Source organism: Triticum aestivum, chromosome 4A (assembly GCF_018294505.1).
Source record: "Triticum aestivum cultivar Chinese Spring chromosome 4A, IWGSC CS RefSeq v2.1, whole genome shotgun sequence".
Classification (NCBI taxonomy): Eukaryota; Viridiplantae; Streptophyta; class Magnoliopsida; order Poales; family Poaceae; genus Triticum; species Triticum aestivum.
Genome location: NC_057803.1, coordinates 573477140 through 573490631, shown reverse-complemented (window position 1 = coordinate 573490631; position 13492 = coordinate 573477140). Strand labels below are relative to the sequence as shown.

At 43.6% G+C, this 13492-nt stretch overlaps 1 protein-coding gene across 1 annotated transcript in view; it reads left to right on the top strand.

Moving 5' to 3' along the window:
* Positions 1-3451: 3451 nt before the first annotated feature.
* LOC123087065 (protein ILITYHIA) overlaps positions 3452-13492 on the top strand; it is a 23855-nt gene continuing 13814 nt past the window's right edge. Inside the window, exons 1-24 of the mRNA XM_044508966.1 lie at positions 3452-3757; positions 5088-5461; positions 5550-5681; positions 5848-6229; positions 6452-6595; positions 6675-6859; positions 7015-7141; positions 7231-7304; positions 7936-8012; positions 8101-8137; positions 8304-8470; positions 8587-8770; positions 8839-8916; positions 9556-9675; positions 9761-9820; positions 10681-10803; positions 11127-11202; positions 11277-11455; positions 11978-12283; positions 12390-12506; positions 12596-12697; positions 12768-12908; positions 13031-13195; positions 13314-13490. Of these exons, the coding sequence (XP_044364901.1) occupies positions 3628-3757; positions 5088-5461; positions 5550-5681; positions 5848-6229; positions 6452-6595; positions 6675-6859; positions 7015-7141; positions 7231-7304; positions 7936-8012; positions 8101-8137; positions 8304-8470; positions 8587-8770; positions 8839-8916; positions 9556-9675; positions 9761-9820; positions 10681-10803; positions 11127-11202; positions 11277-11455; positions 11978-12283; positions 12390-12506; positions 12596-12697; positions 12768-12908; positions 13031-13195; positions 13314-13490 (3657 nt within the window). The 5' untranslated portion in view covers positions 3452-3627. The remainder of the gene's footprint in view (positions 3758-5087; positions 5462-5549; positions 5682-5847; positions 6230-6451; positions 6596-6674; positions 6860-7014; positions 7142-7230; positions 7305-7935; positions 8013-8100; positions 8138-8303; positions 8471-8586; positions 8771-8838; positions 8917-9555; positions 9676-9760; positions 9821-10680; positions 10804-11126; positions 11203-11276; positions 11456-11977; positions 12284-12389; positions 12507-12595; positions 12698-12767; positions 12909-13030; positions 13196-13313; positions 13491-13492) is intronic.

Below are 13492 nucleotides of genomic sequence, written 5' to 3'. Positions count from 1 at the left end.
GCGAAACCTGCGACTGCAATTCACATGAACACGCCGTACTAATAGGCGTTTCTGGGATTGTGGGTAAACGGTAAGGACGTGTTTGGTTGCCCGCATGAGGCCTAGCCTGGCCCGGCGAGAAGAATCTGGCCCGTTTCGTTTCCTGCATTCACTGTGCGGCCCGCATCGCACGAAGCTTAAAGCACGTCCAGGCCAGGCCCAATGGCAGCGCACGAATCGGCAGTAGCTCGCGAGCCTGGCCAGGGCGAGGCAGGGGAGGGCGACACGCTTCTCCCCTCGTGCGAGCAGGGGAGATGGCACGAGCTCGCCCGCGTCGCCGAAAAATCGGCGGGAGGATTTCGGCTCACCTCCCGCCGCTGCACCCCCTATTTAGCCCCTCCCTCACCGCCCCAACTCCCACCACCATTCTTTCTCCGTTCGCGCTTTCCCGCCGACGCGCATCGGCACCGACGAGCAGGTAAGCGGCGCATCTTCATCGGCCGGCTGTCCACGGCGTCGGAGCTCCTTCACCGGCCGGCGTTCATCTTCCACCACCGCCCCCTCGTCCTCAAGCTGCAGCCATGGCCTCTGTGAGTTCAATCCCCCTTTCTCTCTGTTCCTTCTAGCTAGATCCGAGCTGCAGCTAGGGTTGATTAGTGGTCTGATTTGTGAGCTGATATGGTTGGTTGCTATGCTGTGGTTGCAATTTGTGGTAGGGCTAGATGTTCAAGAATGTGGTAGGCTAGATTAGTAGTAGAGTTTGAAGTTGAACCTTGTGCTTGTGTTGAATCATTCTTAGATCTGTGATTTGTAGCTATTGGTGGTCCATTTATAGCATGTTGTTTGTTCTAGATGTATGTTCCTGCTCATAGATTGTCTGGTATGCTTAGTATGATAGTGATGAAGCATGTGCTTGCTATGATAGTGATGAACCATGTACATGTATGCTCCTGCTTTCATGGATTGTCCGGTATGTTGTGTGATATGCTCACTGTCAATGCGTGCTACGATTGTAGGACATGACCACGCAGACGCAAGATCTTAGTCAGGCCCTTGTCATGTCCGACAACCAGTTTGCTCCATCGTTTGTCGAGGACTCGCGGCCTATGTCCGAGATGGCACCTGATTTAGAGGTGTTCGAGTCTGATTCCCTCTATGTGCCAGTAGTGCTCGTTGAGCCAACTACTGCTGCTGCTGCCGCTGCACTCAAGCTAGCAGCAGCAAAGGCAAAGAAGGATAGTAGGTCGAACAACATGAAGTGGCAGCCGTTCATGTCCAAGTTCGTGTTGAACAAGATGTGTGAGCTCATCTCTAGTGGAGTTAGGACTGACAGGGGCTTCAAGGAGGTGCACTTGAACACCGTTGCGAAGCAGGTGTTCGAATTCTGTGGGCAAGAGGTGTCTGCCACCCAGGTGTACAACCACCTGAGGAAGTGGAGAAGTCGACGGATCCAAGTGTCCAAGCTGAGAGACCTTAGCGGTGCCTCATGGGATGAGAACACTTGCTCCATAGTTCTGGAGGCAGAGCACTACGCCGGCCATGTCGCGGTTAACTCACAGCCCTCTTCCTTTTCATACTGTCCACCATTGCCTACTCCTAATCGCAACTAACAACACTTGTGCTTCATTCTTAGGACCACCCAAGGGACGCTGAGTTTCTCAACACACCCATCCAGAACTACAACCAGATGCAACACATCTTCTCCTTCGGGCTGGCAACTGGGAAGCATGCCATGGGCTCGGGGGAGCCTCTTGGTTCTCCCATGCCTGACTTCCCTGGGACCCCGGATATCGAGATCCTTTATGGCCCCGACAAGCCCGCTACGAAGCCCTTCGACAAGCCATTTGACCCCGTTGATAGGAAGAGGAAGAGAGGAGGCCTGATGGAGGAGGAGTTCAATGTCTTCTATAGCATGACTGAGGCGGTGAAGGAGGTGGCAACAACCATCAGGGAGTGCAAGCCCCTCGACGTCCATCCTGACCTGTATGGCGCTGTCATGACCCAGGGTGGCTTCAGCGACGAGGCTCTCATGGCAGCTCTCAGCCCACTGCTTGACAACAAGGCCCAGGGTGTTGGGTTCGTTGCAATGCCGACGCTCACAGGGTGCTGTGGCTCAGGAGCTGGCTGGGCAAGCACTACTACTAGAGTAGTGCTGCCTGTGAGCGTGCATGATCCCCGACGGCGATGGTGGTGGCGACGACGACGACGATGACGATGACGACGTACATTTTGTGTAGCTAGGGCTCAAAAACTATTTGATGGTCTGTATATTTTGGTGAGGTGGTATATACTAACCCCTCACGGTGACGGTGAACTTGCGGTGGTAGGACGACACCCTCTTTTGGATGTGGTGGTAGGTTAACACCAAGGTAGTGTTAGGAAGAACTTGCTATGCCGTATGATCATGCATGCATGCTTTACTTCTCTTCTGCTCCATTATTGTTTGTGTGCTACTTTGCTTGCTACTTGTGCTCCATTGATTTGCTGCTTCATCTCTTGCTCTTGTGCATTGCTAGGGCAAGTGGTATGCTGTGTTCATTGGTGAGGTTCCAGGGGTTTATAGTTCATGAAAAGAAGCTAATGCACAAGTGGCATCGTATAGCAACAACAACTATAGAGGGTTTAAGACTAAGCAGGCGCAGAACAAGCTTACTCCGCCTGGGTGCGAAAGCACGGAGGCAACAGTGTCGACAGTGCCAAGGTTGGAGCTGTCAAAGTGGAAGCTGCTAAGGTGGATCGTCAGTTCGGCCTGAAGCTGAAGAACTTCATCATTTTCGCCGAGTTCGTCACTATTGCTGTGTTGTGGCGTTGGTGTGCTAGGTGTGATCATTATGGGTAAGCTCACCAACTAGGATACAAGGTAAGCACAACATGTACGCCGTATGCAACCAAACACCGTGTTCATGTACCGCTAGGGCCAATGCAGCCAACCAAACAAAGTGCACTTGCGTATTACCTAATGCAAGGACTAGGGATGCAGGCAACCAATCAAATTGCATATGATGTATTAGGGTTTGTTTTTTCTCAACCAGACTGGGTTAAGAAGGACATGCAATGCGACTACTGTTTCAAACTGGAGCCAAACACGCCCTAAATGATCTGGTGTGTTACTTGTTGCAATGTCTTCTGGGTGGGCGCGTTTGGTGGTTGCCACCAGCAGGGGCGCGTCCTGGGGCGTGAAGAAAAAACTCTTCACGTACTGTGGCTACACGTCTGGCACGGGGCGCAAGGATTTCCACGCTGGCGTCGGCCAAAGACGCCTTTGCGGGCGGCACGGCCATGTGCACGTGAGACGCGTGCTGATCAGGCGTGAATAAGGGCCATGCGACGAAATAAGTTTTTTTTGGGGGTCAATGGGCAAAATAGGATCCTCTAGTTTGATAAAAATAATACCCCCGTACCCCCACAGAATAAACAAGAGAACGCCAAGCCAATCACGCCCTGACGAGTGGGCTCCACGCAGCAGCCAGTCCAAAACCCCTAACAACTGCGCCGTAGTCCTTCCCAAGTCCCAACCCTGCGCAGCGTTCCCCCATCCTCCTCCCCTCCCTCGGCCGCCGCAGGCCGCACCACACCACGCCACTCCGCTCCATCTCGGCCTCCCTCCCCGCCCAGCCGCTGCCACGCGAGCGCGCCGGCCCGCGCGAAATGGTCGCCCAGGACGCGGCCCCGGAGGAGGCGCTGCGCGCCGCCGCGGCCGAGGTCTCCACCCCGTCCGCGACGCGCCGCCTCCGCCTCTTCCGCGACACCCTCCCGCCTCTCCTCGCGAAGGCCACAGGTACCGGCGCGCGCCGTCTCCCTCTCCCCGCGCTTCTCCCTAGGGATCGCGCGCTCCGCCCCGCCCGCCCGCAGATTAGCCTCCCGTGCGCCTCCGCTCGCTCCCGTGCTCCCTCCCTGCTTTTGGCAGCGAGGCGGGCTCCGCGGTCGGAAATGTTTCGTAGTGTTGACGGGCGGGTTCGCCCTGGATACGTGAGAACCGGATCTCCCCTTCTCCCGCGATGTGCTGCGTGTTCGTGTGTTTGCTAAATTCCGCTCGACTTGCGGCGGATCGTAGCTTGGTAGCTTCGTTCCTGTGTGCTGATGTGCTCGTTGCGCCATGGCGGACTCGAGGCCGAGATTAGGGTGGATGCCTTTGCTGCTCGTGTTATCATCCGCGAGCAGGCAAGACCATAGGGTCAGACCCACTGCATAGGCGTCAGCTCCACAAAACTACTGGCTTAGGTCTCAAAATCGGTAGTGATTTGTATTGTGTTTGCTGAATTTTGTTGGGTTCACATGGACCCGAAGTTTGTATGGTGGCTCCGCTCCTGTCCGGGAGCTGCAGTGGGACGTTAGCTGTTGAGATCACAAGTAGGCCGTAGGTGGGTAAAGCGGGAGTCATTGGTAGCTTCTGGAGTTGCTTGCTTGATATTGCATCGGTGTCTTCTCCCTGTAAGATTTTTGAACCAAGGGGACAGAGCTTGTAGGAACCCGTGACTACATCTGCTTGATTTCAAATGGTTGCCCTAAAGCAACAATCTCCAGTTGGGCCTCAGATTCCCCTTGCTTTGTATCTCGTTTTTGCTTCATCTGCAAACTGTAACCGAGTGGCAGCAGTGCTGAACAACGAACCCATTCTTTTTCTTGTATTTGAGCTAGCTTTTACCAGAATAGAATGTGTTCCTCCCTTGACATATACCTGGTTCTTTTGTGATTGAAGTATTATTCAGTTCATAGATGCATTCCTTATCAACAAGAATAAAGCACCCTGCTGGATGTATTATGGGAGGTTATCACAGTAGAAGAGATTATTTGTCATAATGTATAATGCCTTTGTGACTCACTCACCAGATCTTTCATTTCAGTATATGTTTCTCGCATTGCTAAGATATTTTTACTTGTGACATACCTGAGGCATTTTGGCTGCAACTTTTTTCTGGTGGCTAGCCCATTAATTTGTTGGAACTGGTATTTCTTACCTTTTAATCTTGTTTGTTTGGCTCTGCCGGGTCATTCTTATCGTGCATCTAAACTGATATCTCTGCCATTCATTGCGTAATGTTTGGTTACTTCTTTTACACACAAAAACATAAATGCATTTCTCATAGGTTTTTCTGTTTTCCCTGCAGAGTCGCCGTCAGATACCGCATTGTTAGTTGATCTCATTTTCCAGACATTGCCTTTATATGATGACCGTGCCTCAAGGAAAGCGGTAGACGATATGGTTATTCGGGCTCTCAGTGAATCCACCTTTATGAAGACGTTTGCTGCTACACTTGTTCAGTCTATGGAAAAGAATCTGAAGGTTACGAGCCCTCTTGCTTGTTTCAAGCTTCTCAGATGGTCATGCTATCTTCTGAAATGGACCCAGTTTGCCACACTCTCTAAAGGTGGTTTCTCTAGACTGGCCAATGCACAGGCAGTGTTATCTCAGGTCCTTATGAATGGTTCTTTTCGTCAGCGTCGGACCTGCAAGCAACTATTCATCCGTCTTTTCTCTGAGGTATTTTCCAGAAATAACTGAATAACTGCAGCATATAGGCTTAGTGGAATTAGCTTCTGGCAGTTTCTTATTTGGTTTCATTTTCCAGTCTGTTGGAATGTATAAGATGTACATAGAGGAGGTCAAAGATTTGAGGATTACAACAAAGGATTCTCCTGCATTCATAAATCTAATACTGGATTTCACTGTTACTTCATCGTCATTGTTCTCTGAATATAAGGTAAACTTCCATCCTTGTTTGCCTACCAATTTATACTTATCATTTATAAGTTGTCAATTTATCTAACCACTCCAAAATTGTGGTACCCTATAACCTACTTTTCTCCCTCCTCCCCTCTGAACACCAAGTTTACTTCCATTTTTGACAATTTACTATCTCTTTTCAGCAAGTATTCCTTGATTTGTATGTCAAAACCATCTTGAGTTCAAAAGACCGTCCATCAGAAGCAGCCAGTGAAGCTTTTAAGCCTCTTTTCGTGGATATTGGGCATGACGATTTTAAAAATGTTATTCTCCCATCATGCATAAAGATGCTGAAAAGAAATCCTGAGATCGTGCTAAAGTCTATTGGACATCTTCTATTGACAGTTCGTTTGGATCTAAGCAATTATGCCATGGAGTTCATGCCAGTTATTCTGCCTCAGGCACGTCATTCAGATGAAGAGAGGAGGAATAATGCTTTGAATATTGTAGGAACATTAAGTGATAAGTCCAGCGATCCAGACACTCTACCCTCCATGTTCAATGCTATCAAAGCAATTTTAGGAGGTAGGGCATATATAGATTTCTGTTTTCTTAAACTGGTTAGCTTCTCATATTATCTTATCCCCAGTTGATGTTCTAAAATTTGCAACCTTAACTCGTGCTTAACACTGAAATTTTGTACTAGTATATAATTCATATACTCCTTCCGTATCAAAGTTTAGCCTACAAAAATGTCTTATATTTTGGTACAGAGGTAGTAGATCTTAACAAGCTTGATCTGGGCAGGTTCAGAGGGGAAACTATCACTACCATACCAGAGGATTGGAATGTTGAATGCTTTAGAGCAGTTGTCAAGATTTCCTTCCAAGCAAATAAGCAGACTCGCCCCCTCAGTATCCAGCTTTCTTCTAACGTGTTACAAGGGTGATGGTAAAGTTCAAATGTTCCATTTTGTGCTTCATACTCTCATCCTATTGCATAAATTCATGGTTTTGCTATCTTGTGACAGGTATCGAGGAAGTGAAATTGGCAACTCTCTCGACTCTGGGTTCATGGGCTTCAGTATCATCTGAAGCTGTACAACCAGATGTTGTTTCATTTATAACTGCAGGATTGAAAGAGAAGGACACTTTAAGAAAGGGGCATCTAAAATTAATACGAGTCATATGCAGAAAGTCTGATTCCCTGACCAAGGTAACATAGTTACTTTGAGGTGTCTATAAAAAGAACCATCTTCCTGTTGAGTTACCATTTTTGTTCCAAAAGAGTGGTTTAAACAAGAGACTCCGATGAAATGTGCGTACTATTATTTATCCATACTGATTATTGTTAAAATTGTGGGTGCGCAGGTTACATATTTGCTGGATCATTTGATTCAGTTGTCAAAAACTGGCTTCAGCAAGGCAACACAGCGGTTGGATGGAATCTATGCACTCTATGCAGTATCGAGGCTTGCTGCTATTGATGCCAAAGCAGGTATGTCTATGACTCCTATTATACCGATGATCATTTATTTATACTTTGAATTATCTTTTCTCATAAATATTATTTAAATGGATATGCAGATGGTTCTATTGTGAAGGAGAAGCTCTGGACATTGATTGCTCAAAGTGAACCCTCACTGATCTCTGTTCAGTTGGTAACTCCGACGTCCTTTAAGTTTCCAACGAAAATAGTATATTATCTTGACTCCATATTTATTGCCCTTGCATGACTGGTTCATGATGTAAATCTTGAAGTAGTTTGCTCTATTTAAGGGCGTTTTTTGGTTCAAAGGAATTAGATCCTTCAATTTTTTTTCATATTGTGCTAGTTTGGTTTGTAAGATTGAAAACTATACTGGAAGTTCCCTATGATCCACTTCGCATGCAATTCTAGAGGAAATTTTCCGTTGAGTCCAACCTCATGGAAATTTTCCTTTGTTACAACTCAACTAGGGCATACACCAAATCCTTCAGGAAAGTTCCTTTGTTTTTCCTGTGGTGCAACCAAACAACATCTATTACAGATTCCGGTGTTTCCATTTCATGTAGGATTCAACATGCCATGACATTCAATTTATACGTTTCTCTCATTCCTACGTTTTTGAAATCCTGCAAACCAAAGAGGCCCTAAGTATTTATTTATCAACTTCGCAAATTTTAGGGATGTGTATGGTTTGGTAATCGGCAAATTCTTATAACAGTTTTAAGTTTTCAGATCTTTCGACGCTACCTTGAAAATGAAGCTGTTGCAATTGATTCTTTAAACACTCCATCTCTTGTTTGCAGCTTTCCAAACTGACAGACGAAGATTGCTTAACATGCGTGGATCTTCTTCAATCACTGCTTGTGGATCATCTTTTTCGGTCTTGCTCTCGTGCTCTTAAATTGGATTTTATGTGTTAGAGCAGCACCCTCTTGCTTCCCTCGACTTATATTTCTTTTGAACTGCAGGATCCAGGAATATTTTTCAACCCAGTCATTGCTACAGGTATGTTAAACGGGCAAAATGCTCCAAACTGTTTTGACTTTGCTTATGTAAAGTATTTTTTTAAACTCCTGATATGTGCACCAGCTTTTGTAGGAAGTATTTATCCTGTGAATACAGTTATGTGGCTGTAGGCTGTGCTAATCTTTTTTTCTTCTTCTTTCTGCAGGTGTTAATATATCTAGTTTGCCATCCAAGTTGGGCAGTTAGAAAGATAGCTTATGATGCTACTAAGAACATCCTTTCAAGCTCCGGTGCCTTGGCTGAAGATCTTCTGTTCTTGTTCACCAGTTGGTTATCATTAGTTGGAGAGAGAGTGTTGATACTGAAACAAAGGTAGTGCACTACTGCATTCTGCAAGACATCTTGCTCTGGCTGTGTTGAACTGTCGATATTTCTTCTTCATCTTGTCCCTCTAAATTTGCATCCCTGACACTATCTTTTCCAATCAGTGATATGGATAGCTCTGGAGATTTACAACTACCATTTATTCCATCTACTGAGGTCCTTGTGAAGTGCTTGTTCTTGATTGCACCTTATGCAATTGACCATAGCCAGAGATCATATGCTCGACTTATATTGTGTTCCCACCACCCTTGTATTTCAAGCTCTGGTTCTCCTGCTGGTGTATGGAAGGTTGGATCCAGCTAGCTATCTTTTCCCCACATTTTGATCTGTCTAACTGGCTGCTTGTCTAATTTCAGAGGTTGCAGAAAAGGCTGAAACAACAAAATATCTCCTTCACTGACTTAATTTTCCCCAACATTAAAGTTATCTGCAAGGTAATTCTGAAATTTGAAATTTTAGTTGGAACATGCTACAGGCTTACCTTTATTTTCTGACAGCTACCATCTTAAACTTTCTATTAACGTGCACTAGTGTTCTGGTACTGCAAAGGCAGATACTAAGCCTTGATTTGATGCCTTCTGAAATTAGTATCATATGTATAGAAGTGCAACGGGCTAGTAAGAACAGTTGATTTCCTTCGTATTTTCAAGTGCCAGTTTGTTATAGCATGCTACTTTCTATGATTTGGGGTTTTAAGCATCAGTGAGTAACCTAGTTGCATTTGTTAATTTGCGAATAACAAAATAGGTTGAGTTGCTCTGGTTTCCTTGGCAAAGTTATATGTATTCATATGGTTGAATGTGAATTATTTAGTTTGTTTAAAATTTGATTGAGAAACATATTAAAATGAACAACATTAAAAAATGGGAATGTCCTTGGCTGGTTCATGGGGAAAAATCGACCATTTTTTGGGTGGTCCCTAGTGGCCTATCCAACACGCAGCTTTATTGCAAGGTACTTAGGTTGCCATATTTAATTATTTGAAGCCCAGTTATAGTATCTTTTATTATCCACATTTTCCCTTTGCACCATCGGCTTGTTTTGGGTCGATGACCAGTACAGTTTCTTTTCAGGAATTGCTTTCAAAGGATGGTCTATTTAGTTCGAACAAACAAGAACAGCGAGCAGCACTATGTTCATTAGCAACGCTGATGTCAATATCACCCAATGATACATTTGTAGAGTTTGAGAAGGTCTATTTTTTTCTACTAGTCAGGGTTTGAAATGAAGCTTGTAATATCTTCTTCTAACAGTGTCTTTACACTGTTAATTTTCCAGCACTTCATAGAGCTTCCAGACCGCACTTTGCACGATGGCTTCTCTGAAAATGATATCAAGGTGAACTTTGTGAGCTTAATGATAATTATATTTGAATAGAGAAGATATCAAAGTCTTACGGTGATGACTTGGCCCATGTACTCCCTCCGGTCCTTTTTACTCTGCATATAAGAATTGTCCGAAGTCAAACTTCGCAAAGTTTGACCATATTTATATGAAAATATATTAACATATACAATGCTAAATTTATACAATATGAAAACTAAAGTAATGACGCATCTAATGTTGTTGATTTCACATTCTGAATGTTCGTATTCTTTTCTATAAACTTGGTCAAAGTTTACGAGGTTTGACTTCAGACAAATCTTATATGCGAACTAAAAAGGACCGGAGGGAGTACTTAGGTCATGATGTTCCATATTTATTTCTAAGGTCACACCTAATTATTTTGGACCAATGTTTAATGCTATTTTGAATATGGATGAAACTGTCATCTTTTTTCTGTTCTCATCTTCTCATATAATGACCTGTCTTGATTAGTGGTTCTGCAAGCCATAGTCAGCTTAATTAGGTATTACCACACCAAAAAATGGATGTACTAATTATGTCATGCGAACCCTGACCCATCTTAGGTTGAAAATGGGTTAATGTAATTTTGTCATGCTAACCCTGACCTTGACCTGTCTTGGTGACTTAAGCGCTGGTTTCTGTATAATTACATGTCATGACACACAGCTCTACCCTTCTGATATATTTCATGCTTGAAAGGTTCTGTTGAGCCTTATTTATGCAATGCGACGTCATTGTACTTGTTATTTTCGTGCCTTCATCAACTCTTATTATTTCAAACGGGTTCCTCTCTTAGGGTGGATAACCCTACTGTAGGAGTGTGCTGAAAGGTTATTCTTAACCCATTGTAGATATTCTTTACTTCGGAGGGGCAGCTGTCAACTGAGCAAGGAGTTTATGTTGCTGAGGCTGTTGCTTCCAAAAATACAAAGCTTGCAAAGGGACGTTTTCGTGCATATGATGGTCAAGATGCGGTAATTCTTGTTCTTTACTTCCGAGGATAAAAAAGTAAAAAATATCCTGTAGGGCAAGATTTATTAAGTTTGTATTTCAGTACATCATGTTGCTTTTCTCTGTTAGTTTCTGTGACATGATATTTTGTATCATTTTATTTTGAATATTTAACCACGGTGAGGTTGTGGAAAAAACATACGTAACGGATAAAATATAGCTTAACCATATCACGTTGGCACCTTATTACGTCATTACAAATGCTGTGGAGCTAGAATCATCTGGCTCATCATAATATAGTGATATTGTATACTAATCTTGATTTTGGCTTCGCAATACTTTATAGGAGCCTGCAAAAAGTGATAAGAGAGAATCCTCTAGCATTGGCAAGAGAGAAACTGGGAAATTTACAAAAAAGACAGGTATTTCGGCTGTTGTTTCTTGAACAGGTTGTTTAGTTCTCTGTTCGATAAAACTCATGTTTACAATCTTGCAGCTCCTGTTGACAAATCTAAGACTGCAAAAGAGGAGGCCAGGGAGTTGCAATTGAAGGAGGAAGCATCTATACGTGAGAAGGTTGGACATGTGCAGGAGAATCTTGCGCTAATGTTGGATGCTCTTGGTGAATTGGCTATTGCTAATCCTGTATTCACTCACGGTCAACTTCCTCATCTGGTTAGCAATCCTATCTGCATTGTCCAGCTTTTTATTTCTGTTACCATACATACACCATGTTTTTATTGTGCTTCATCACAGTATCAAACGTGGCTGATAAAACCTCCCAAACAGTACCTTCTGTAGTGCCTTTGTATTTAAGCCCAAAAGCTGCCAAAAAATGTCAAGTAGCTTGTATATAAGTTATCAATGTAGGTGAATTGGACAAAAATTCTTCCCTTTATTTCTAACGACACGAGGTATATTAAAAATGTTCAATTTGAAAGGGTTTAGCCTAGATGGACGTCTGCCCTAGGCCTAGTGTTATGTCTTGTTGTAACAGTGGTACACATTTTGGACAGCCAAACAGAGGTGAACAAGGGATAACTGGCTAATGAACTGACTGTTAGATATGCAACTAAAAATTATGTTAATATCTATTTGGTGAGTCATTGTCTAGTAAAGCATATATTTATTAGTATTGTTTGGTTTTTATTTAATATTTTTCCAGATATGACCTTGTTGTGATGGTTTTCCTTGCAGGTAAATTATATTGAACCGTTGCTAAGTTCTCCAATAGTAAGTGATGCTGCATTTTGTGCCATGTTGAGGCTAGCTCGCTGCACAGCCCCTCCGCTTTGCAATTGGGCGACTGAGATTGCTGCTGCTATCCATGTAATGTCTGTCGAAGATTTTGAAGCAGTTTTGGACCTTATGCCTGTGATTATTATGGAAGAAGATAGCAAAAAGAGGCCGCCATCTGGCCTCTTTGAAAAAATTGTAACTGGGCTGACAGCTGCATGCAGAATGGGACCTCTTCCAGCAGATTCATTTACTTTTGTCTTTCCGGTATTTCTTCAATTTCATCAGTAGTCCTATGATAAGTTAACTTCTGTTCCTCTTGGCTTTTCCCTTGCCCCAATTTCTTGTCATTAATGTACTCATTTCTGGTCAGATAATGGAGAGGATCCTTCTTTCTTCGAAAAAGACATCTCTACATGATGATGTGCTTCAGATACTATCTATGCATATGGATCCAATTTTACCTCTACCTCGACCTAGAATGTTATCAGTTAAATATTCTTAACTCTTCTTTGAAATATCTGTTTGCATTGCCTTTTTCTCCTGTTATTTTCACTAACTTTTTTTGGGTGGTGCTAGGTTCTTTATCATGTGTTAAGTACTATTCCTGCTTATCATCCTTCAGTTGGACCTATGCTGAATGAGTTGTGCCTGGGTCTTAAACGTGATGATTTAGCACAGGTTATTTCTTAATTCATTTAAAAGCTTAGTAGTTTGTTTCTTAATTCTTACACTGTTCTTCTTTATTCAGGCTCTTATTGGGGTATATGCAAAAGAAGTGCATGTTAGGCTTGCCTGCTTAACTGCTATAAAGTGTGTTCCTAGCCACTCTGTACAACGGGATTTGCAGGTTTCAACCAGCCTCTGGATTGCTGTTCATGACCCGGAGAAGGTTGGTAACACCTTCCTACTAAATGCTACCATTAGCCCTTCTTACATCATTGATTTTTTTTCAACTTTTTTTTGCAAGAATCCTAATTTTTTTGCACTCTATGACACACATACTTTATCTAGGCGGTAGCTGAATTAGCAGAGGAGTTATGGGATCGCTTTGGTTTTGATGTTTGTGCTGATTATTCTGGCATTTTTGATGCACTTTCCCATAAAAATCACAATGTCAGAGCTGCTGCAGCTGAGGCTCTGACGGCTGCATTGGATGAAAATCCAGACAAAATACAAGTAAGTCTCAAGTATTGCGAATTTTGCTGCATTATCTGTGTACTAGTGTCATTGCAGAGGCACCAGAATATCTATTGTGGCACTGGCTAAATAAATTTTGTTAATATGGTCATGGCAGGATACACTCTCTACACTTTTTTCGTTGTACATTCAAGATCTTGGTCATGGAGTTGAATTCGGAGATACAAACTGGCTTGGAAGACAGGGTATTGCATTAGCTCTCCACTCGGTTGCAGATGTTTTAGGCTCTAAAGATCTTCCTGTTGTCATGACATTTCTCATATCTCGTGCCTTGGT